At 41.2% G+C, this 25,785-nt stretch overlaps 2 protein-coding genes across 2 annotated transcripts in view; one reads left to right on the forward strand and one right to left on the reverse strand.

The window, feature by feature from the left end:
* The first annotated feature begins 1,330 nt into the window (after nt 1–1,330).
* LOC134147969 (protein mono-ADP-ribosyltransferase PARP12-like) lies at nt 1,331–14,893 on the forward strand. Its single transcript, XM_062589571.1, has 12 exons — nt 1,331–1,685; nt 2,385–2,520; nt 3,553–3,847; nt 4,828–4,926; nt 6,024–6,147; nt 7,405–7,600; nt 8,243–8,363; nt 9,673–9,769; nt 10,749–10,830; nt 12,107–12,237; nt 13,057–13,208; nt 14,019–14,893. Exons 1-12 carry the CDS (start codon nt 1,378–1,380, stop codon nt 14,294–14,296), a joined length of 2,019 nt encoding a protein of 672 aa, XP_062445555.1. The 5' UTR covers nt 1,331–1,377; the 3' UTR covers nt 14,297–14,893.
* Nucleotides 14,894–16,513: 1,620 nt separating this feature from the next.
* TBXAS1 (thromboxane A synthase 1) overlaps nt 16,514–25,785 on the reverse strand; it is a 229,124-nt gene continuing 219,852 nt past the window's right edge. The window contains exons 11-13 of the mRNA XM_062589583.1: nt 23,686–23,823; nt 20,806–20,968; nt 16,514–20,102 (exon numbers count right to left, since the gene is read on the reverse strand). Of these exons, the coding sequence (XP_062445567.1) occupies nt 20,028–20,102; nt 20,806–20,968; nt 23,686–23,823 (376 nt within the window). The 3' untranslated portion in view covers nt 16,514–20,027. The remainder of the gene's footprint in view (nt 20,103–20,805; nt 20,969–23,685; nt 23,824–25,785) is intronic.

Consider the following 25,785-nt stretch of genomic DNA (forward strand, 5'->3'; position numbering starts at 1 on the left):
TAAAATAGACCCAAACTCTTTAGATTGTAAAGGGATAATGAACGGAGGTGAATAGCTATAAAACCATGAAATTAATCAAGGAAGTGAACAGGAAAAAATCCTAATAAAATGTGGGTGTTTCCTCTGGTTCAGGGGACCTCCATGGACACCTAACTGACTTAATATAGCTGTTCTGTGCTGAACGTACTTGTCCAGCTTCTCCTTTTGTCACTCCCTTCCCAATCTAACAGGGGAAGCAGGAAATAGGAAGAGACAAGGGGAAAGGCAGCCAGTCGAGCAAGCGCACAGCAGAACCCAACTGGCGAAGGAGGAAGTACATACTGGTTCTTGTTCAACACCAAACACAGGCAACTTTAACAGCTCCTGTGTCTGCTGCTGGCAGCCCGACATGAAGAATGGCATCTTCTGTCATTCTTTTGTCATGATGTAAAAGCAAGCCTCTGAATGAATGTGAGGTAGCACTAGCAGCGCCAAAATGACCCTCAGAGGAAGCCACTTAAAAAGCTGGTCTCCATACTACAGAGTTTATGATCTCCCATACGGGGACCACGGTACCTGGCTGTGTGTTGGTGATGTGGCTGCAGGGCAGGAAGCATTTCCAGCAGATGCACACCCATGACTGAGTTTTTGAGATAGTCCAAGGAAAAGACTCTGGGAATTCATTTCACTCTTCAGTACCCTTATGTGCAATCAGAAAAGCACACAGCTCAGAAACACTGACTGAGAGGTGGATTTTCCGGTGTTAATGATGGCTGAATACATCTTTCTTCCAGCACTTGGGAGGCAAGGAAGGAGACCATGGCTGTGTTCTCTCCTATTCTCTGGGCCACTTACATTTATAAAAGATGCGAGGGCTTGCAGCTGTCACCCTTTCAGCCAAATCGGCTTAAAGCTGGCCAACCTCTACCTGAAAAAAAAAACAAAAACAAAAACACACAAGAGGAGAGAGGCCTTTGCACAGCACCGCTGTCTAGGCCTCACTCCCTTCACAGTCCAAAAAAAAAGAAAAAAAGAAACACTCAACCCTCATGAAAAAGGTACCAACACCTTTGGCGCCACCCTGCGTTCCCAGGAGCATCTCGGGCAGCCGGAGCCTCCGGCCCCGCGGGCCCCTGAGGCGGGCCGGGGCACTGGCGCCGGGGGCCGGGGGCCGGGGGCCGGGGCCGGGGCGGCGGCGGCGCCCGCCCAGCGCGGCCCCTGGCGGCGGGGCGGCTCCGAGCCGCCTCCGCGGCGCGGCCGCAGGCACCGCCTTCGCCGCCGCTTTCGGTTTCATTTCCCCGGCACGGCCGCGAAGGAGGCGTCGGAGCGGAGCTGCGCGGGGTGGGGGGAGCCAGGCCGGGCCGGGCCGAGCCGAGCCGGGCCGTGCGCTCCGGCGGCATGGCGCTGGCGGTACAGGCGCTGCGGCTGCTGTGCTCTAGCGGCGGCTGCCTGGAGAAGAGCGAGCTGCAGCGGCGGCTGCCGGGGCGGCTGCAGCCGGAGCAGCTGGAGCTGGTGCTCCAGGACGCGCAGCGCTTCACGCTGGTGCGGCGGCCGGAGCCGCAGGGGGCGGCGGCGGCGGTGGTGGTGGTGGCCACCAGCGCCGTGCGGCTGTGCCCGGAGCACGGCGCCGGCTGCGAGGAGCAGTGCGGGCGGCTGCACCTCTGCAAGTACCACCTGAAGGGCGTCTGCCGCCACCAGGGGACCAGGTGCGGGGCCGGGGCGGGCCGGGACCCCCGGCGGGCGTGCGTGGGGGGGAGGTGGAGGCGGAGAGCCACCCCCGGGGCGGAGCTGCCGCTCTGGCCCTCTCTGCCCGGCGGCTGCGTGGCGGAGCCGCGGCGCAGCGCTCGCGCGGGCGTCGCCCTTCAGCGGCGTCCGTTAAACGGTCGCGTGGGGGCAGGAGGGTGCTGGAGGCAGAGGCCCTCTGCTGTCACGGAAGGTGTTATAGCTTTTTCTCCCCCCCCCCCCCCCCCAAAAAAAAAAGGGGGGGGGGGAGATGGAGGAGATCGCATCGCTGTCCTGTTGATTGCCGTCCCAAGTGCTGCCGGCTGCGCTGAAAAGCTTTCGATACGAGGTGGTGGCGGTGGGCGGCAGCAGTATCCTGGCTTTTTGGGCTCGTTTCTTGTGCACAGTTTAGCCGGGAGCTGCAGGTCAAAATGCCGATATTGCCAGACTATGCTAATGCTGTAATGGCTGTAAATTAGAAATAGCATGGTAATTATCCACAGAGTAATTATGTAATCTGCGAGGCAAATCACATAATTACTTGATAAAGAAACACTACAGATTTTTTTCTGAAACTGGCTAATCTGGTGCGCTTTTAAAACTGCTTAGTGTAATATAGATGGAAGAGCAAAATTGTGTTGATCTATTATGTTAATTACACATTTGGCTATCTTGACTTGTAGGAAGGAATGCAAGTTTGTTCACAACTTTCACTCAGAGCACAATTTCTGTGTGCTAAAGCAATATGGACTTGAGAAATTAAATAGTGATGAACTTCGCCAGCTTCTTCTTCAAAATGACCCTTCGCTCTTACCAGAGGTAAGCAGCACTGCAGCAGTTTCTTATCTCTGTATTTCCATGAACATCACAAGGTGGAAGAGGCTTGATACTAACTGGAGATACATACATAGCGTTGACAAACGCTGTGCTGAGGAATGTTGGTGGTCATAGGCCGTGAGCTGGCAGACTTTGTTTTTTGCTTGGTTTCACTTCTGTGAGTGAACAAAACGGATAAAATACTACAGTACTTGCAGAAGAAAAACTTAAGTTTGAACCTTCTTCCTTTCACAGTCTTTGTATGTGGATGTTGACCTGTATTACCCTTGCTGCTCCTGTGTTGTTTTTCAGTCAGAGTTTTGCAGATTGTACTACAGTGAAAGGATAGAGCTCTATCGGGAATTGGTAGATGCTGGGTTTACTGTCAGTTAAAGTGGGAGTATTTTTGTGTTATGCAGTAGAAATGTTTCTTCTGCCTGTGGTTCACTCAGGTTTGCAAGAAACTACAGGCATTGGTTGGCAGCTTTTGAGTCCTCTGAAGGCATTCTGGTATATATCTAGTGTTGCATGTATTAGTATTTTGTAGATCATTCTTTAGCAATATTAGTATTCAATAATCTGTAATTCAAATTTTAAGTTCAAAAGAAAGGGTAAATCAGTTCAGGTTGGAATAATCCAAATCTAAAACTTTGAAGTGGTATCTTCTCTTCTCTTCCTAGCTTATTCAGGTCAAAAAGTTCTGTATTCCAAAACTAGAAAGGCAGAGAATTTAGGATAGTACCACAATAAAATTCACTGTCCTGCATTTATGTGATATAGAAGAAAATTCCAGTTGCTTGGTAATGTTTGTAAGATAGTTGTTTCTTGTCTGATAAAATATATTTCTAGATCTTAGTGGGGAAAAGGAAAAACCTGTCATTTAGAAGACAAGAAAAAAGAGGAAACGTGTATAAGTCTTTTAAATGCAAATATAAAATTGCAACTGTAAAAATGTAAAATCTCTTAAATTCATACAGTCTATTTTGAGCACATTATACTTAATTGGTTAAATTCTTTTTTTTTTCCCTACCCAAGGTCTGCTTGCATTATAACAAAGGTGATGGACCTTATGGATCTTGTACCTATAAAAAGATCTGCACCAAGCTGCATATTTGCCAGTATTACTTGCAGGGACAATGCAGATTTGGCAGCAGCTGCAAGCGATCCCATGACTTCTCAAAATCAGAATGTTATGAGAAACTGGAGAGACAGGGAATGAGCTCTGAGATCATTGAGAAATTACCCTCCACTTACAGGAACATGTATGATATAAAAAAGGGCACCAGGAACATGTATGACACACAAGATAACAAGCCTTCACCATGCAAAGGTAAATTGCATCATCTTTTGAAAACATCAGAGGAGTCAGTATAGTGAACTTAACATTTAGACACATTTATATAAACCGTGGCATTAATACAGATGCCAAATGAAAAAGAAAAGTGAATTTTCTATATTTGATGTGTATTCTAGGATGGACCTTGCATCCAAGTCATTGACAGAGATTGTGTCTCAAAAATTCATGTGAAATAGATTTCAAGGCAGGATGGATGCCTGAGGAATAAAATGCTTAGTGTTTATAAAAATCTTAAAAGTTTGGGTTAGAAAAGCATAACAGGACCAGCAAATAAGGAGATCTGTGATTTTTCTTGGTGAAAACATGTAAAGAGGGGTAGAGAACTGTTTAAGAATAGAGGTAGCTTTTATTTGTATGTTTATAAACTACTTTTTCTCTCTCTTTTTTTTTTTTTTTTTTTTTAAGTCTAGCCATTGTCCAGCACAAGGAGTCATAGAGAGCAGAATCCTGGTTACTTTTCAGAAATGTAATGCTAGTTTGCTTATTCTTATCTTTTGAATTTCCTTACAGTTGTCAGTCAAATATAATTCAGCAGGAAAATAAGGGTAACAGAATGGAAAATCCAAATGTGTATGTGTATGGTTGTCTTATGTGTTTTGATTTACAGAAACATCAAATTTTGCCACTCTGAAATTTATAGCTATCAATATGAGCAGCTGTATGGAGTGCATGGATAATTCAAGTCTATCTAGAAATGCAAAGGCGTTGAATTCCTTTCTTATTTTGTGGTGATAGCTATAAACTGAGTCTGAGTAATTTAGAACTTACGTGAAAGTCATATTGAGAAAGGATGGATAAAGGCATAGATATATATGTATATAAGGTTATCAAAGATTTCAGTGTCTTTCCTGATCTGAACTCGGTTCCTAAGCATCTTCTCTAGCCATAGATGCCCATCTAAATGGGCTTGTTGAAACAGTGCATATTAACAAGGCTTATAATTCCCCCTCTAGAGAGAAAACACAGCTCTAGTCAAGAGTCCTCAACTATGAATGACAAAGAATCGGAACAGATCTGTTTATATCATCTATACAAAAGTTGTGGCTTTAAAGGTAGGTTGTAATAATAGCAATCTACTTTATTTTCCTTCTCTTAGAAAGAGAAAATGATAGACACTTCTCACGGAAAGTTGAAATTTCAGAGTTTACACTTACCTTGAGTGCCGCAGAGAAAGTGTTTGACTTAGCTTACACAACAAAGGAGCTGTTCTGTTTTCCTCTGAGAAGTTTGTTATTGGCCTGTGTTGGAGATTGGCTGCTTCAGCTGGGTTCACATAAGGGATTGCCAAATGATGGGACTCCTATTTCCAAATAGCTACAGAAGATACTGAGAACTCTACACTGTCCCTTGTTTCTTCTAGCACTCTTCTGTCCCATCTGTCTGAGCTTTGTCTTCCTTTAAACAAGTTCTGACTGGTCCAGGGAAAATGCTGTTGTGCTAACTTTGTTCTTGGGGTGTCCTTTTGTCATCCTTGTCCTTCTCAATGTTCTTGATCTGACCTGGAGTACTGCATATCTTCTTGTGTGAACTCTTTGTCTTTTCCTTTTCTTGTGTAGCCTATTGCTCTGCAATGAAAGCTGGCTTCTTCATTCCTATCAGTTCAGGAGCTGTGCCTACTGCCACTTTGAGTGATTCTTGAGTGACCCCTGCAAACCTGGGGCTACTGTTGGCACTACTGTTGTTACTTTTGAGGCCTGGACCCTTAAGCATGTTGGCTTCTTGAAGTTTCTAACTGAGCTATCTCCTATCCTAAAACTGAGCATGGCTTTCTTCAGTGATACCACTTGAGGAGCTAAGTAATTAAACATAGAAATTTATCTTGAGTCTACTCTATTCCTTCTGTGAACTATGAGCCTTGTATAAGCTTGCAGTCTTGATCCATTGTAAACTTTTTGTTTTGTAAACCAAGCTCCTTCACAATGGAGCTCTTGCTAGCAATTTTGATGCACAAAGATAATCTAGTAGGTAAGGAAACTGAACTTTTCTGTAGGCTCAAAAAACTTGAACTACTGCTTGCCATCATTCCATAGGTGAATGCTTTCCATAACCATGCGTTTGATGCTTTGACCAGCTAGATGTTCTTCCCTGAAATGTTTTTTTCCATAGACTGAAAAAATAATACATCTCTTATTTTCTTCTACTTTTATAGACAAGTGTATCAGAGTTCATTTTCACTTGCCATACAAATGGCAAATTTCTGATGGTAATACCTGGAAAGACTTGAAGAATATGGAAGAAATAGAAGCAGCATATTGTGACCCCAGTAAAACCAGGTATAAACTATTATAAATCTTAATAATGTTTGGAGTTTGCCCTCTGGACATGCAATATTGACTCAGACTCTTAGCTGCTGTAAATTGCTATGGCTTTATTTCAGTCATTACATAAGTAGCTTCCTTCCATGTTCTACTGACCTCACCTTGCTTGTCTACTCTTGCTGTAGATCTGATCCATTGTGACTCCGTTCATGCTTGGAGTCCATATTGGACCCTCAGGCTTACTTTAGGGGTCTGATCTGCCCACTCCTGGTATTTCTTGCTCTTAAAAGCAATGTGAATAATTTCTCCTCTGCTACCATAGGAAGTCTGAATCCTCACTAAGGATGGCTGGAAGACTTCAAATGAATGATGATTTTATCACAAATACTCATGAGAATCTATCTTTGGTTAGCGCTGTCTGCACTTAATTTGTCCCCATCATTAGAAGTCATCTTCTCCATCACCTTAAATATAGAGAATGTGAAGGTAGCATGAGATCCCCCCCATCATTCTCCCCTTCCAGTCCATGTTGTGGAACTGATAGAATATCTTGTGTATTCGAAAAGTGAAATATTCTTGTGTGCAGGGAACCATGAAGAAGATGGGAATACCTTGAAGGGGTTTGGTCATTGAAGGGGTATTGAAGGGGACTCATACCAATATGCTGTGTCCCATGCTGGAAATTTTACCTAGTCCTCTTCTAGATGTAATGTGAGTCTGGTTGAGCTGTCCGCCATCAGTGATTGACAGACTGAAAGGAAGACAGAAATGCTGGTTTTACAAGCAACAAGAAGTTTTTAAAGCTATGAAGCTTTTGGGATAGCTCTTTTTCAGAATTTGTTCAATTCATCATGTTTCCATTAGTTGTGCATGTGGAGCAAGTGCTAAAACTGCAAAACCAAAATGAGACAGGTTTTACACCATATCTTTTAATTACTTTATATTACATTAGAAGCTGTTTGAAGCGATGCTTATGTTACAGCAGTGCTCCATTCAAGATATAGTTGGTTAGTGAAAAAATGCGTTTGTAAATTTTCTGTTGTCTCTGTTTATCTTACATAATTCCATAAATTATAAGTTGATACTGATTACTGCACATGGAACCAAAGTGAGACATAATACCATAAGACAAAATATATACAAATAGAAGAGTGTCAGAATTGGTATTATTGTGGAAGCAGTTTGTGTTTTGCTTTTGAGTGATGTTGACTTAATTTGAAGATTTGTGGGGGGGACCTTGGAACTAACTTTTTTTTTTTTTTTTTTTAACAGATTTAGTAATGGTGTTACTGAAAGTGGCTCTGTCTTGCCATGCATCTGCTTTCGGAGTATGTGCTGTGGGTTTGAAAAGATTAGACGTATTTCTACAGCCTCCTCTGTGACCAAACCGTCTCACTTCATTCTTACAACAGAATGGATCTGGTACTGGAAAGATGAATATGGTCAGTGGCGGGAGTATGGAAAAAAGGTAAGTAAGTGTGGAGAAATGAGAAGTCCCTCAGCTCACTGTGTTACAACTGTAGAACCTACAGAAAACTGCATAGTGTTTGTTTCTATGCTTCCTTTTTTTTGTTTTTTTTTTTTTTTGTGTCAGCCCTCCCACTCTTCCTCCTATACTTCCAGTACAGATAAACTGTAGAGGCTTAATAAGATGTTTTACCTGTGAATTTGACTGGTTTAGATAGAGTGCTCACTGGTGAGTCACAGTCATTATTGACAGATAATGCTTCAGTGAGTCATGTCAGATAGGATCACATGAATATTTTATTTTCTCTTCACTGCTCCTAACTAAAACTTCCTTTTCAAGGTTCTAGTAAGTACTCTCTGCCTTTTTTGCTAAGGTCTAGTTGGTGAATATACATGCTATCTAATGCTGTGTTCACTGCATGGACTTTGCAGCATAAGTTTAGGCTTTGTAAAACTCCTTGTTTTGGATTAGGGACAGTTTCGCTAGTTGTCATCTGCTTAATAGATAGCCTTTATATCAGAGCTGCTGTCAGACACAAAGGCTGATATAGACTGCAGCTATGCTTATGATAATTGTTAGTTCTTAATTTGCTTGTATGTAACAGATCAGGAGAGTCTTTCTTCTCTGGTTCTGGCCTGACAGGATGAGGATCATGCAGCTGCCACTGTCTCCAGGGAGGATCTGGAGAAAGCTTACATAGCCAAAGCTTCTCCAAAGCTGAACTTTAAAGCTGGAAGACATGAATATGAACTCAGTTTTGGAGGTATGTTACATTTGCTTTGTTTTTTGTTTTGTTGAGTCCCTGTCAAAGTTCACAGAATAAGAGCTATTCATATAAGGAAGGTAGCATACCTATTCCTCCCAAACCTTCAGCTTCTGGAGGACTTGGCAAGCCAGCTTCAGCTCTGCTTTAATCACTAGCTACCAGGAAAACAAATTCACAGGCAAACTGTGGGTTCTGGACAGTCAAGATCGTCCGTTGAATCATGTTGCAAGATTTCTATAGCTGGTTTCTTTACATACCTCAGCCTATCTGGAAAGGCTGAGGAAATATCTTGACTGTGCCCGAATATGAAGATGTCTTTCCCAAGAGTTCAGCATATTTAAATCATTTATTAAGAGTGTGCAACTGTCCTCTCTAGCACTCTTTTCAGGTATCCTCTTCGGAGATCATAGGAGATGGTGGCTGGGAATCAACCTACCTAGGCTGTCATTTTAGTGTAGCCTAACTCTCCATTACTATCTCATTCTGTCTAGAAAATCTGAGCATAAAAAGAGCATGTGATGTGTTGTTTATAATTCAATTGAAAGCGATGCTAGAATCTTCTCTACAGGTTGGGAAAATCTGTTGGGTTTAGAAGAAAAAATACGTCATAAATTAATCGCTTTCCTGAGGTTTGGGATTTTTTTGCAACTTAGGCGGAAAAAAAAGCAATGTAGACTTATTCCAGAATTTGCTCTCTAGATCTGGTGATACCAAGAGCTCTGCTCCTGTGGATTTATATCTGATGTGGCAATAGCTACAGAGGATCCAAGATCCACAATATGATGCCTCTAAAATTGAGGTTGCCATAATGTATTTTGTTGCTGGTCAATGAAAATGAATATCCTATGATGGCTCTTAGGTTGTGTTTATAGGGCTTGCAGTCTACAGATAAATCAAGAGGCCAGTATCTTAATAATTGCACATTGAGAAACAGGTATGCAAACTGTGGAGCAAAAGTAGATGTTTATTTTATAATGAGTGATCCTTCTTGGTTGAGCGGCTGATAGAACAATGAAGGGAAAATTTCCATAGCTACTAGAGTCCATCATTCTTTAAGAAGTTAAGAGTAAAATTGAAATTGGAATTCAGTGATCTATGCTTAGGACCCTGGGTTCCACATCCTGCTCAGATGGGTGTGGCTCAGGCTTCCCTAAGAGTAGTAAGAAGAAATGATTGGTGCCTTTTTTTTTCAGCAGTTTTGGCAAAGCAGCCTACTGGCAAATTTCCCTGCAGTCTGAAGGCTTTCTAAAACATCTTGCTGATTGGTCTCTGTTTTTTCTTTCTTCACCCTCTCTCCCCACTCCAGCCATGGTTCAGAAAAATCTTCGCTATACAACTGAGAGAGAGGTTTGCAGAAGACCTAAATTCGTCTCCCAGTCAGAGGTAGAAAAGACAAGAAAGAGGTAAACTGCAACAGCTCATTCTGTGGTAATGGATCTAATGCACTATTAATGCGTGGATTCACTGTCTTGCAAAAAGAATGTTACTACGTGAAAACACAGCTGTTAAGGCAATCGTAAAAGAAATTAGAGGGGAGGGGTGCACCTTTCCTGCAGCAATGGCTGGTCAAGGCAGTGTTGCAGAATGGCAAACAGTCCTGAAGCCATTTAGGATCATGGAGTGTGAAGGAGGTTTGGGCTTAGCCACAGAAAGTTTGGAAGACAATTTAACATGTAGCATTGTTACAGGGAGTTGCTATATTTTACTAGAGCAACTAGTACAGATGGGAGCAGTAATACTTACGCACACTACCCTTTTTGACATATGTGAGTAGCAGTATTCAAAATTAAGTACAAATTTAGAAACAATTGTTTTGAGAATAACTAGGTAATCTGAGAGGAAAGAAGTAATTGGTACAGGTGGAGCAAAAGGTGAATGTCTGCAAGGGGAGAAGTTTTATAAAATTGCATGTAACAGCCATCTTTTTTTACACGTTCTCTTGCAGCACGTAATGTTTAAACAACACACTGAAAATAGCAGCTAAAAGCACTGACTACAGTTGGTGTGGAAGTAGGGAGGAAGGCTGTATCTGTCCTGTTTCTGACATACACCTACAACAGTGGTGAACTGTCCCAGTGTAGCAAGGCTTTTTTGTACACATTCGACTTTCTGCAATAAGAGAACTAGTTTCATGATTAATTCAGTGTATAACTAAATTTCATGCTCATCTGGCATCCCACTTCCTGCCATAAGACTTGACATAATGACTTAGAACAAATATTTTCCTGTACTGAAATGAAAGACAGTTTTGAAATGTTTCTGAATATATCCAATAGTCTATAACCTCCATAAACTTGGCAAAAATGTTTTGCACTATATGGACATAACATTTAAGGATTGTTTTGTTTTAATGACCTATTTGTAATGTCCTGTAATGCACAGGGGCTTTAAACATTCAGAAGAAGAAAGTTTCAGTGTTCCAGCCTACTGGGACAAATCTGCCCTGCCTGAGCTGGGATTCAAGGTTTGGTGTTTTTTGTTTTTGTTTTTCTCTCCATCTCTTCTCATGCACGTTTCCCATGTGACACAACTTCAGTGGTTTTTGTGTCTTTGTAGATGACTGTTTCTTAAGTCACGTAATGCAGAGGTACTGGTAAATTTGAGCCTGATACCACACTTGGAAGATCTAGAAGTGTAACTGGAATCAAACTGGAACTAACAAATGGTGGCGTTCCAACCATGGCAGCATTGGCTTTCACTGTAAAGGTGTTTGTTTATATCTCGGTCCCTGGCAGATTTGCCTGTAGCTTATACTTTGTTAGCAGGACTGCTTCTAGTGCTTTAAAGTACAATCTCTTCTGAAGCATCAGGGAGAAATCATACCTCTTGAATTGCAGGGTAGTCAGTCCCGAGCTGTGTGTAAGCAAATTTTTGTATGTCAATAGAGGATTGCTGAAATCAGCAAAGCTCAGCTTGGGATCAGGATGTTAGCATTAATTCCAGAGGTGTTGAGCTTGTTTACCTCAGTCATACACCCAGCTATATCTGCACAGTTTACCTTTGCTGACCTGCCTCAACCAACATTGCTATCAACTGTAATACTTTACCTACAGAAGTGATGTTCTTGTACAAAGCTTGAAAATAATTAGCCTGAAAAACTTATTGTAAGGCCTCTGTCATTAAAAATAGGGACAGATTCTTTGTGTTTCTAGGGGAAGCATACAAGTAGAAAACTTTGCTTGCACTGAGGACTGTCATGAAAGGCTTTTCTCTTTGGTCGTGTGTTCCTGCCCTTCCCTAAAATGGTTGATCAAATAAATCCTTTTCAGTTTGTTTCAAAACACATCAGGCAGTGCAGTTTACATATTTGCTGGCTATCGGGGGCATAAACCATAAAGATTTAAAGAGCATGGGTAAAGAGGTGCCCTCTGATTTGCTGCAATGTAAAGTCTTCATTTTTTTTTTCTGTACTGATTTCGTCTATGTATTTAGATACTGTTCCAGAGATGCAAATGCATCTTTTTCCAAACAGTAAAAAGGGCTGGCCATGCCAGCTCCTTTAATGTCTTGTGGAAGAGCAGCCTGGGTGTCTTAGCCACCAGGAGTTCATGGTCTCTTGGTAAGAGCTCACATTCAAGAGCGGGGAACTCTAATCTACTTGTTTTTCAAGCATATTTTTGCTGCTCATGTCTCTGCTTCGCAGAAAAAAACACTGAAGGTCTGAATAGTATACTAGATAGGATGGTTTTGTTATGACTGGGTAAAAGATGAGTGTCTTTTTTTAATCTTCTCCCTTTCAGCTAGTTGAACTTGACAGTTCTTCTGACGAACACAAGAAAGTCCAGGTAGACTTTCAGCGCACGATGCCCAAAACAATCATTCAAAGGATTCGTAGAGTTCAGAACCTGTCTCTCTGGGTACTGTATCAGTGGTACGTATAAAATCCTCTTCTAGAATGTGAACTTTGTTTCTGCAATTAGCCATATGCTAAACATAGCCACACACATTCCTGAAATACAGCCGTATTTCAGAATCTGCTTCCCCTCTGAAATACCTAGCCAGGATCAACATGTGGGTAAAAGAGGTGCTCGCTAAAACAGAATTCATTCCCTAAGACAGAGAGCTCTGTGGGAGGAATCCCTGCTCCTTAGCAAAGGCCTTTTCCAGGCCTGTGTCCAGGACAGTTGCTTTGCATAGAAGCCATGAAACTGGGAATCAGTCACATATAGAATGATAAGGTTGGAAGGGACCTCTGGAGATCATCTAGTCCAACCCTCAGTATAGCACATATGGGGACTGAACCCGTGACCTTGGCATTAGCAGCACCATGCTCTAACCACTTGAACTAAACCTGTCCCCCACATCTGGCACAAACATTGGTAGTAGCTGGTCAAAAATGAAACAGCCTTCAAAACTAACTGAAGGAAAACCTCAACGTGATTGCCTGTGTTTAGAGAAAAATTAATGTAAGTTCCTGCTTCCCCCTTCTTCCTCCCAGGCAGTGAAAGGAACAAAACATTTTTTTGCTATTAAATAGCTAGAGACACCTGTATATAATGAAAACATGTATGTGGCTACCTGGACAGCAAAGTGCCCTGTATGCACAAAGCTTAGGTCTTAATGCAAGACTTTTTAGAATTTTTATAATGTACCCTTTGGGTAAAATTGCCTTCTGAGTTCTGGTGATATCAATGGAACTTGTTTGGATACAACCATTGTAAAACTATAGTGATAACCCTTTTCATTACAGGCAAAAGGAGCAAATGCAGAAGAGCAATGATGGGAAAGCTGTAGATGAGAGATATTTATTTCATGGGACCAGTAAAAAATACATTGACGCCATCTGCCAGCAAAACTTTGACTGGAGGATCTGTGGCCTTCATGGGACAGTCTATGGCAAAGGTTGTTCTTGAAGCTCTTTCATTAACCTTAGACTTACTAAAAATTCTCACTAACTACTGAAGAGGTATAAAGCTAGAACAGAGGCACTTAGTCTGGGGCTTATCTGTACAATGATGTGGACAGCGTATCTGCTTTTAGCAGAGTTAATTTGGAGCTAAGGCGTACTTATGTCCTTGGCCTCTGTGTTCTGCTCCTTGCAAGAATAGACAAACTTAGGAGAGGCCAGTTCCAGGGACGATTTCCCCTAGAGTCCAGATATGGTTTTTTTCCAGTTTCTCCCAGCTCCCACAAAGAGAAATGATGGTAATATTATTATGCTTTTTTTTTTCTGTGAGTGCAAATGCTATTCTGTTCAAAGGATTTCTCTTTTGTCTTTAAATTATGTTCCTTCCCACTTTCCTGTGTACAGGAAAGGATCAACAGAATAGACATGAGACTGACTCTCTACCCATCTAACCGAAAACTTGGTAATTCTCAGGAGTGCCCTAATGGACATTAGTAGCCTCTCTCAGGAGAAAAAAAAATGGGTGATACTGGGAAGGGTAGAAATCTGGAGTCTGGAGGCAATCCTTTAAGTAAAATTGTAACACTTAAAAACGTCACCTGTAGGGCTTTTTAAGCTGGGTACTGTGAAAAATGAGAGTGTAGGTAATACCTAATGGTAATTTTCACCAAGAAGGAATGTACAGCACAACTGAAAGCTTTGTAAAGACTTCATGAATTGCTTCATGGCTTTTGGTAATTAATTTGATTTTACACTGTATCCCTTCCTTGCAACTTACCAACTCTGTCATGGTGTCTCCTCTACAGGAAGCTATTTTGCAAGAGATGCATCATATTCTGACAACTACTGTAGGGAAGACTTGCCCACCAAGACCATGTTTCTGGCACGTGTATTGGTAGGAGAGTTCACTCTTGGTAGTTCTTCTTATGTTCGTCCTCCGTTGAAGGACAACCAGAACAGCTTCTATGACAGTTGTGTGAACAACCCTTCAAACCCTTCAATTTTTGTCATCTTTGAGAAGCAGCAGGTTTATCCAGAGTATCTCATAGAATACATTGACCAGGCATTAGCAAAAAAGCTATGACAACACAAGCAATCATCATTACATTTAGCTAGTATAAAGTCTTGGTGTAGTATTGGTATAACTAAAAAGAGTGAATTTCAGAAGTGTGCTTGGGTAGATGAGTGGATGTTCAGGCATTTATTCTCTAGCCTTTCTGTGCAATAGTAAATGGGGTAAAGACACAAAAGGGCGGGGTTTTTTTTTGTTTTGTTTTAGAACTCTTAGGAGGGATAATGTCTCCCCACAGTACTAGAGTTTTGAGGGTTTTATACATTTACTATACGGACTTGTAACAGAGATTTACTATGACTGCTAAGATTGTCTTTCGAAACAATATTTAGTTACAATTGTTTCAGGATAGATATTAACATGTAGTGATTGTTTAAAGACTGTCTCCTTCTACAAGTTTATCTTTTAACTCAAAATTTGATAAATCATTTTTAATAACCAGTGTCTATAGTTACAGTAGACAATATAAGTAATTGCAAATGAGACTGTACACACTCTTTCTCTGTACTCATTGCATAGATTCTTAGCAACACTGTGATGTGTCCTTACTTATTTTTCACCAACAGAGCCTCAAAAAATTAAACCTTGTTTGTTGAAAAGGACCAGAAACTTACTTTTGCTTGCTCATTTTCTCATTTAAAATGGGTTCTGAAGCCATAAAGCAGAGCAAGGATTGCTTTGTGCTGTTTGTTCAAATAGCTGGATTTACTCTACCAAGCAAATGCTGTACTTCAGGTCTGTGAAAACACAAGTTTCTTGAGATACTCGTTGTGCCTACAAATGAGTGTACTTTTGGGGGGGTTGTGAGGAGAAAAAGAGGCAATTCACTCCTCTATCATTTAAAGAATATCATGCTTAACAGTGAAAAGCAGTGCTTGCACTTCTTGACTAGCAGTGCCTTGTTTCCCAGCAGTACCATTATTGTTCTCATATAGTAAATGCCTGCTTTAATCTCATTAGATGTACTGCCAGTACCCCTTTGGTTGCAGGAGACACAATGGTTACCTGTGTAATCAAGGTGTTTTTGGACTTCCTTGCAGGGAAAGAGTGCTTAACTGGGAAGTGTTCCTGCATTTATCTTTGCTTTAATGCTTCTAAATGAATACTTGTAAGCTATAACTTACCTTATATCTTACCACTTTTGTAGTAAGAAAGCATTATGTAGGCCAGAAATGCTCATTTCCACCTGTATTCTAGAAGCACTTTTTAATTCACCTGAATGCTGGTCTACAGCATTCATACAAGTCTACACTGAGTAACCAACACTGTGAACCATGAGCTTAGCTATGAATAGCTGAAATGAGGCTGTGCAGAACTCTTTTTTTTTTTTTTTTTTTTTTTTTTTTTTTTTTCCTTTAGGAACTATAGAAGTAGCAGCATAATACCTAAATTAAATATTCATATTCATGCTTATACTCAGTAAAACACAGCACATGGAAAAGCAAGCTGACTATATTCTTTCTCTTGAAAAATTTGTAGAGGACACTCCCAATAAATCTCATGTAAGCAAACTATTTTACTTTTAATAGAATTTTTAATAAAATATTTTTAATACTTCATAGAACACACAACGTTATAAAAGGTTGAACTACTCCTCCAGAGTAAGAGTTTTTGTTTTGGCAGAAACTCTACATGTTCATCTATACTTTATGGGAAATGAGAATTCTGATAGCATACTTCTATTTATTTGAACATACCAATACTTAAGCTAAAAAGTGAACTAAAGTCTGTTTAACAGTTAAACTGAGGTGAGGAAGAGGAACTTAGGTGGATCACAGATACCAGCTGCATAGCATGCTTAGTGTTCTTCGTCTTGGAGAGGAATTGCACCTACTTTTGCTTGTTCAGACCCATTACTTAGAGCTGCCTTTGAGCTGAAGGAGAGGTGGAAGTTGCAGAAATGCTGCTTACTTGGATTTCTTTGTTGAGAACAAAATCCAAGAGGGATGACAGACAAAGGGCCAGAAAGATGATAGCTGCTTACCCATTTTTATCAGCAGACAGCCTCCTAACCTTGCACTTACTCTTTCAGGCCTGGTTACAGATCCATCTCCACTTGCAAGGTCTGTAGCAATTGAGGAAATCCTGCTACCTTTGTCAACACAGCCACAGCACCTGCCGTTGCAGGGGACAGACTTAGAGACTGATCAGCCTTTACAAACTGAAGAAAAAGAATGGGGCCAAGGTGAAAGAAACAGTGAAATAATCAGCTCGTAAGTCAGCTTTGGATCCTTTTAGCATATTTACTACTGTAAATATGTTACTGTTACTAGTCAAAGCTGTGTCCAAGGCTGAAATATCATTTAACAAAGGGAAATGAGAAGTTGGTCATTTCACAAAAAATCTTATAGAGAGGAAGTTCTGTAGTTTAATGTCAAATTTGCCACCAAGCTTAATTATTTCTAAGACTCCATTTTCCCAGGAATACTACTTATAAAGTACAAAACTGTAAAGGTTTTCTATCTCAGCAGTCTCATTAAAAATACCATTTTATACTGACAGCTTTCAGTAATCACTGCAAATTCCTAGATGATGTTTCTAATAGAAACTTTCCTTTATCAAACAGCCTTCACATCATTTGTCAGAGAATGGCTAGGACCACTTTGTAACAGAGATGTGCCTAATCTTAAAACAAACCCACAGCTCAGCAATGTGAGACAACACACTGTTTCTGGGGAGTGAAATTATTTTAAACCAGCTTCTTTGTTCCTCCCTGGAATGAGCTGCTATTCTTTTAAAATAGGCATGCAATACCTGAAATGCTACCAGTACTTAAAGATATAATGTTACGTTTTTGTGTTGCAGCTATAAACAGAGCTCACTTTGAACCTTTTACAAATTCTAAACCGAACTGTGCTCAAGATCAGGCCCAGACTCTGTTACATACATGTAACTTACACACTATCATTAATACACTATGCTAGTTTCTGTTTTGGAGTGCTACTGCTAGTCTCACAGCTCTTTAGATACATTGCATATCTTAGCCAGAGAGAGAGCCAAAATCATTAAGTATTCTGGTAAAATAGAAGATTGACTATATCAGCAGCTATTGTTTAAAAGGAAGGAATGGCTTGGGACTCTTACTGTACTACTGGACAGTTACCGTCTTTCTGTTTGTTTGATTCTTAATTGTCTCACTGGCCTGCATTCCCAAGAAGGGATGGTATACTTCCAGAAACGCAGTTTGGCCTACAGCTGCAAAACTAGTTCCTCTATTCTAACCTATTTCGACCTGTCAATTTGTAGTAGTAAATACGATGGTTTACATTCTGGCCTCGCTCTCCCATTCTTTGACTGTACAGCTAGAAAGCTTTGTAGGACAGTTGAAAAACATCATTACCTCATGCTCAGGTGAGTTTACAGACACATACATTGCCTGTGTTCAACTTAGAAGTAGCTGGGAAGGGATCTCAACACAGTTTTTAAGCCTGCAAAATGTGATGCACAATTCAGCCAGTGCACTGCTATTTTTTCCAGTTGAGTCAACAGAGCATTCAAGATGATGGTGCTCTGTCAGGTGAATGTGAATTGTTCAACTGCTCTACTACTTAGTTGCACTCTCTTGGATAAATATGAGGATACAAAGAGCATTCAGATAAGCTGCAGAATAGCCTATAAAAGAGAGGATCACAAGCTTTTTTTAGACTGGAAGTATTTGTTCACAGAGATATGCTAAGGCAAATAAGGAAGTACTATGGTGAAAAATTTAGAGGGGACAAACAAGTTGTTGATGGCTGACTTCACACTGTGAAGTGAAAAACAAGAATAAACAACTAATGCTTTCTGCTTTTATCAGGTAGGTGGGAAGGACAATCCAACTTTACTGCAGTTGCACATACAAGCAGTATAGTAAATCAGCTGTCAGTGTAGTATTTTCAAGGGGGGAAGAATGGAGAATGTGTGTAAAAATTAGGATAAATACAGTATGTTGCTATTCAAATAACAATTGCTCCATCAGTAATTTGGTGTGCCTATAAAAGGGCACTTGCGTTTAGCATTTCAGAAATGCTCAGGAACAGTTCCATGACTGCCATGTTAGTACTTCACCACTACTACCTGTACCATTCTGGTCGGAAAAAAAAAATCCTATGTAAGAAAAAAAACATCTTCCAGAAGCAAGGTAATTTGGTGAGTGTAAAGGCAGTATGTGGGAAGAAGGCAGCTAAATGTGCTTCCTAGAGAGAGAAACTATAGCTAGTCATCAGTGACTAGATGGCTCCTTCCAGATCTCCTTATAGTGAACCTGACCAGGCCATCTCTTTCTACTACTGGAGTTCCACACACCTAAGATGCTGTACCTAAGGAAACCTCTAGCAGAGCATGTCACCAGGCAGAAGTTCAGCACTCACAAAGAACAGAAAAGCACTTCCATATGCTTACATTTCTATAAGAATTTTTGCTTTTTTATAGAAACTAAAGAAAAAAGGACCCTGAGACTATCTCCTCTAACAGTTCTGTTTTACAGTTGAACAGTTTGCTGAAGAAGTTTTTTCAGGTCAGTCTCCAGTGTGTGATGTTTCACTGCTGAGTGGTGACTGAAGGCCTTGATAGAGGAGTAGTGAAGACCATGGAGGGACTGCAAAGAGTAAAAACATCCTGCTGTTTTAGCTGTGAAGGTCCATGCAGACAGCCATACAGCCTGAATGCCTCCACCTTGCTGCTGCAGTTGGCAGTTAAGCAAGCACTTACTTTCCCCACTGTGTTGAGCAAGGCACGCATTTGTGATGTGACCTGCTCCAGCACACTTATAGGGAATCAGAGCTGCTGGGACTAATGCTTCTGGCTCCTGCACCTCACCAGTGGCATTAATGCCTGCATCCCTCTTAATTTCCTTGAGCTAATGCACCAGACAAGGATGGTGCCAGCTGCAATGCTTGGAAAGGAAAAGTTTCCAAGCAGCGAAGCAGATACTGTAGCAACACCTTCTGATCCCCCTTACATTTCCCTTAGTCCTCCTGCTCCCTTTGAATTCCTATCTTCTTTTCCTCCTCCTTCACAGCAGCAGTTCAGTAACGAGCAAAATGGCTGCTGCCTCATTTCTTTGGTCTGAGTTACTGGAACTTGACTGCTAAACAGGGGAGCTCATCATTCTCTTCAACCACATCAATGCAATAAGCCAAGTGTGAATTGTTAATCTAAGTGTATTTCAAGGCACTTCAAAAGCATGAGGACATGCAGCTCTCTGCAGTTCACAGACACAGGGAGAGGTTAAGCATGGTGCAAGAGACTCGGCTTTAATTTTTAGCAGAATTTAGGAATAAAAAAAACAGTGCCCTTGATTGCAGGTCTTCTGTTATAACTTGTGCCTCTGAATTTTTTTTTCTAGAAGCAGGATTATAGGGTGCATCAGCAGGATGTGACAGATAATGAATTGTAATTAAAACCTATCATAAATCTACTGTACACTTAACACATGCTCCATTTATTGAACTGGAGCCTGCAGAAAGCATTCTCAAACATGAATGAAAGGAATTGTGATCTAGAAAAGCAGTTGAAAAGTGGGATGCTCCTTTGCATATAGTAGTCACAGCAATTCAAAAACCACCAAAAGATGTTGGAGCCTATGTCCCATTTACAAAAGGTGACTTGAGGCTCTGCAGTCCCACAAGGAGGTCAGTGAGACAGCAGCTACTGACTGTCAATGGGACTTAAGCTCCTACCTCTCTTTGGGGTTTTGAAAAACATTACACCCAGTGAGTCACTGACAGAGAGGTCCCCTCCTGAGAAGTTTCAGAAAGCACATTTAGCGACATTCTAACTGAATGTAGACTCCATTTTTTGGTCCCAGTGTAGCTTTGGATTTCAGCTGCAAAGGAATCTGAAAGGGAAAAAAAAGAAGTAACATCCTATGTACAGTTGTGCTGTGTACTGGTTTGTGTGTGCTTAATACCCCCACATACAGACAGGCATTTTTGCTGGTGGACCAATTCATACAAGGATTACTGTGGAAGCTCTAAAGTACTCATTTTACAGTCAGATATGGCAGTAAAATATTAAATAGAATTTATAGCCGGAGGCTGAGGCAGTGGTTGTCCAGGAATATTATAGATCTGAACAGAAAGAAATTAACACCATAAACTCTAGAGCTGCTGAGTAAATGGCAGGTGGAATATATATATATTATATATATATATATACACACACACACACATAAACATATATATATATATATATATATATATAGTAATAGGCACATACTCAAGTGCTGAGATCCCAAGAAAGATGCACGGCCATTCTTAGCCTGTATGAATCAATATATTTTGACTTAAGCATTGCTATGCTGCGCTCCACCAGGCAGGGATCTGTAAGAGTTTGTTTTATGGGACAAATCATAAAGGATAAAATCACATTTTGATTAAAACGTAGTCCAGGCCTTTTGTCTGTTCCTATTATGGAAGTGGCGCTAGTAGTTTTCTCTCATGTAGAGAGGTCACAAAGGCAAGTTGGTCGTCTTCTCTAGCACAAACTGTCAGCTCAGAGAAGTTGACGTGAGTGACCTTTAAGCGTCTGCATGTACAAACCTCAGTGTCTGGGCAGGCCTTAAATCGAAACTTCTGCAAAATCCTCAGCAGAGTCATTTTTGTCTCCAGCAAACCCATCCTCATGCCAATGCAGCCACGGGGTCCTGCCCCAAAAGGCAAGTATGCAAAGGGATGCCTCTCCTTCTTGGCCTCCTCTGTGAACCTAGAAGGTAAACAGATGGAAAACAGTTCAAGAAACACTTTTCCACCTCATTCTGTGTTTTTTATTTGCTTTTCAATAGGTGGTGATTTCATTTGGTCTTAAGGGACAGACCAAGGGGACCGTTGACATGTTATGTACTGATGGGCGGATGCCTTATGGGCATCATCCTTTGTCAGCTGTCGATTCCTGCAGAGATGTTGTTATTATTTGTAATCTGTCTTTAACAAATTGCCTCCATTCAATGTCCATGCTCAGAAGAATGGTAACTTCATAACGCTGAGCGTGCTGTCTATACCTATGCGTACACTGGAGCGAGATTATGGCTAAGAGGAAACCAGCAAATGAGAATGTGAACACACTAGAATTAGCAGCAGTGCTCCCCTGCTCTGCATTGCAGAAGCAAATCCACAGGAGCTGGTTTTAGCCTTCCTAATTTCTCTCTGAAACTTGCTAAAGGAGATAAGATAATCATCTCATGTGATTGGACTGGTCATGAAATAAAGTTGTTACAATTCCATACAGCCTTTCCTTCTGCTCTTGGCCCAAAGAAACCAGCTTCCCACTTGGGAAATACTAAAATTACAGATAATTCTGTTCTTAGAGCTGAAGGATTTCAGTCTATCATCTGGCAAGACTGATTACTGAGGCAGTCTGGATCTACATCAACTATCTTGTTCTAAAATACCTAATCAACTCATTAGAAATGAGGCATTTATTTTTGACAAGGTGGGAAATGAAATTCCTATCTGAACAGCAATCCAAAGGAAAAAGTAAAATATGTTTCCCAAGGTGAGCAAGGATGGATATATTCTGCATAGAGTATGCCAGAGTCAGTACAAGTTATTAGGGTCAATGCGTAATCAATAAGGTGAGAGTCCACTTTGGCTGAAGCTACATCACTAATCAGAGCGGTTACTTAAACAAATCCTTGCAAAGGTGACATTGTCCTGGAAATCTACATAGTCCTCCCATATCATAAGGTATTTGGAGCTATTCTGGTAGTATAAAACATTTTTTCAAGTTCTCTCAGTGGCTAACGGTTCTGGCAGCCAGGTATAGCGGCATCCTTGGAAACCTCTCATCCACTTCCATTCAGCTTGCAAGGACTTTAGACTGCTAAGGCCTGGAGAACTGGTGCAGGATTTAAACAGATGAGAGGTAATACAGACTATTATGACGCTTGGAAAAATAAAAAATAACACAGTGTGTTTGTGCTAACCCCATTCCCACACTTAGATACCATGGATAAGATTGGGGATAATCCTGTACAAAGTACCGTACAAGCCCTTAATTCAAGATACAAGGCTATAAAACATGTATTGAACACTGTTGCATAACTTATGTAAATGGTAACCATCCTTCCTTCTTTCTTCACCCCCATACATCATTTTGGCAAATTTGAAGCCTGCCTTATATTGTTACTGAGGAAGGTTCACTGGTGAAATATTAGCAAAAAAAGTCTATAGCTGAGTTATTTTTTGTTAAGTTCTTATTTTATAATTCCTACTAAGATTAGCAACTGATACAGGCTAGAGAGATTGTTAATAATTATGCTTCATTTCTCAGGGAAATTTCAAAAGGAAATTCATCCCAGGTTCATTACATTCAGCAGTTTATGAGTCAAGCGTACTGCAGCCCCCACTACCCATTTTACCCCATACTGCATGTTCTCATGACAGATTTTCTAGATAACCTTTACTAATAAAAAAGACTTCTAGTTATTTCTAATATTCCTCTGCATTGAAAGCTGGAAGCTCTTCTAACCCTGGCCTTGCTCCTCTCTGTGGCCAAAGTTGCCTGATGCCAAGATTTGTCCAAGAAGGAAACCACTAGGCAAACCCACCTACAGCAGATGTCTGTTGTCCTGCTAGCAAAGGTGGTTTCAGGCTACTTGCAATGCACTTGGTCATTTGTAGAGCATGCACTTCTTTCTTAGTAGATTTTTTAACACAATGGTAACTTGAAATACAGCTGCCCACAGAACAAAACTGTGCTCATCAGCTCAAATCCTGTGGGCCCCCCCCGTAAGCTAACGTCTACAGCTGTAAGATAGGGCAGGGTACACACAATTACACAAACACAGTCTGACAGTGGCCCAGCAGCTGAGGGTAAGAAATACTCCACGTAAAATATGCCTTGCCAAGCACAGCTAAGAAGTCAGATCTTTGTGCTCATGGACAGTGGGAAAATGCCCAGGCTGCATTCCCCAGTCACGGTGTACCCCAAATGGCTCCATGTATAATGGCTTCTCTGAAACAGCCAGGAACTGGAAGAAATCTCTGAATAGCTCTGTGCCAGTGAATAAAGTATTTTACTTCACAGCTTCTGGAACTGATGCTATTTGCAGCACTGGATTTGGAAACGGGCTGAAAGCTTGGGCCACGTTTCAACCCTTAACCAGACTTTGCACACTGTAGGACATGCTGCTGTCACCAGTTGTGTTATTTGGTGGAAAGCAAGTTTTATCATCTAAACTAAGCTGTGCACCTTTTGGGGGGAGTGCTACTTCAGGTCAATAGTGGGGTGGCTGCAGCTGTGAAGGAACAATAGTGTTTGGTGTCTCCTATGGCCAGGCTGGACTTGTGGGCCCATATTGGGCTCCTTCTGAGCAGCCAAGCAGAGAAACAACTTTTAAGGCAGGCCACTAATCTAATCAGGCCTAACTAAGGACTTCAGCCTAAGAAGAAGAAAGCTAATGCCCACATAACCTCACATACCTCTCAGGAATGAACTTCTCAGGTTCTGGCCAGAAGTCAGGGTTATAGTGGAGATGTCCCACTGCAGTTTCAACGACAGCTCCAGCTGGGATACGCTGCCCCAGCACTACGCAGTCTTTAGCTGCTTCTCGAGTGAACCTGCAACAGTAAGTGTCATATATCTCGGGTGATTAATAAAAGTAAAATCACAGCAGGAGGGAAGCAACCACAACAGTCAATCTCTTCAGCTGGACTGACCCTGCAATTTAGGGAGTAACGCTTTCCCAGTAGATAAATACAGCAACTTTTGCAGATGCTAGTGTCTTCTCAGGTTACAATCATCTTTCCCTAGAGGCTGTAATCGCGCTAGCTAACTTTGGCCCTTCTCACAGTAGCAGCATTTATAATTGCTTCTGGTTTTCCCAAACGTTAATTACTGAACTGAAATTTTGTTGCTAATACCTGTTTCAGATTTTTTTTTTTTTTTTTTTTTTTTTTTTTTTTTGAAAATTGCAAATGAAATGGGCCAGTCATTTTTCAGAACAGGTGAAAAGAGTATTCTGTTGCACCGTCAAGAAAAATTGCATCAAATATGATTTCTGAGTTTGAGAACAGAGTTGAGTTTTGGGAGACACAAGGGGCGGTTTTAATGTTAGGGACAAGACTTTTGCTGTTGCTGCAAAAATACAAACTAAGCCATGAGCCTTTGAAAAACTGCAGGGTGCATACACTCATCAAAGACAAGCAAAACGTAAGCAGCAAAACTCTCCAGAGCTTCCTCCTGCCATGTAGTGGCAGGGCCTGAGCAGGACTTCCCCTAGGAATCTCACTGTGACAACCCCACTGGGAAAAGAGGCCTTCCAAGGCCAAGCACAGATGTGTAAACCTGGTAAAAACACTGTGTGTGTGTGTGCGCCTGTGTATGCTGGGGGTGTGCGCATGCATGCACGGCTGATCAGCATCACAACGCATGAGCTCTTCCCAGGCCAGCTGGGAGCACAAGGGCAAGACATGGGGCAGGAGCTCCCATCCCTGTTCCCTGCACTGCACCCAAAAGGTGAAATAAAGATTTCCATTTCAGGGCCGTCAGCCCAGTATTACTGCAGCAACACATCTGCTTTCCCCACTGTCACCCGGTTTCCCTTTTTCTCATGACACATTAAAAAGCACATTGATAAGCTATCCTGCTCATTTTAACATGAATTTAGTGATCACGGAAACAGGAACATTGTGGAAGAAAGTCCTCTGGTAGGTAAATTCATTGAAAAAAAAATCTTTCTCATTTATAACAAGCTTGACTGCTACTGATTTTTTTTTTCCAGAATACAGCATTATGCTTGCCATAAGCAATTAGGATCTTCCTGATGCATTGCGCTGTTCCGTCTATTACATATCTATCAGAGTAAAAACCAGATCAATAAACACCACAGATAACACCAGTGGACCAACTTTCATGGATTCGCTCTGTTGTGTTTCCTATCTGACAAACATTGATTGTTTCTCTGTGTTTCAGCTGAAATTCAAATAACCCTGATGGTTTAACTGGCAAAACAATTTCCACTTGTATACCACACGCAACATCATAAAGCCAGGTTATGTCATCTATGTGCAGGTATCTTTAACATTTACTCTCTGCGCAGTCCTACAGAAGCCCACGCTTGACTTCCAATCTTTGTGAACATACAAAAGAGAATATGATTTTAAGCTGTTTTATTTTAATGTGTCTGCAATTGGAGGACAAACGTTTCAAAGGCTCTCAGACTATGACCAACCTCCATTGCTTTCAAATCATCTGAAATTTTCCCACTGGCTTCAGGAAAAGCAGTGAAACTGACTCATCGCTCTTAAAAATTCCATTCTTAAAATTTACATTTATGCTTGTGATAACTTGGAAATCTGACAACCAAGGAGTTTTCTAATTTCTTTCCCCCTTGTTTTCAGTTCATCAATATAACGTAGCAGAATTATTCTTTCGCAAGTTAGGGGTAAACTTTCAAAACTTAACAGAGGTAGCATCATTTTAGGTATATTATTATAACGCTGTAGTAGTGCAAAACAGCATGGTTTGAGTTAAACACACATGTTAAAAGTCCTTCAGCTTTCTGAATGTGCAAACTTTCT

Source organism: Rhea pennata, chromosome 1, assembly GCF_028389875.1.
Source record: "Rhea pennata isolate bPtePen1 chromosome 1, bPtePen1.pri, whole genome shotgun sequence".
Taxonomy (NCBI): domain Eukaryota; kingdom Metazoa; phylum Chordata; class Aves; order Rheiformes; family Rheidae; genus Rhea; species Rhea pennata.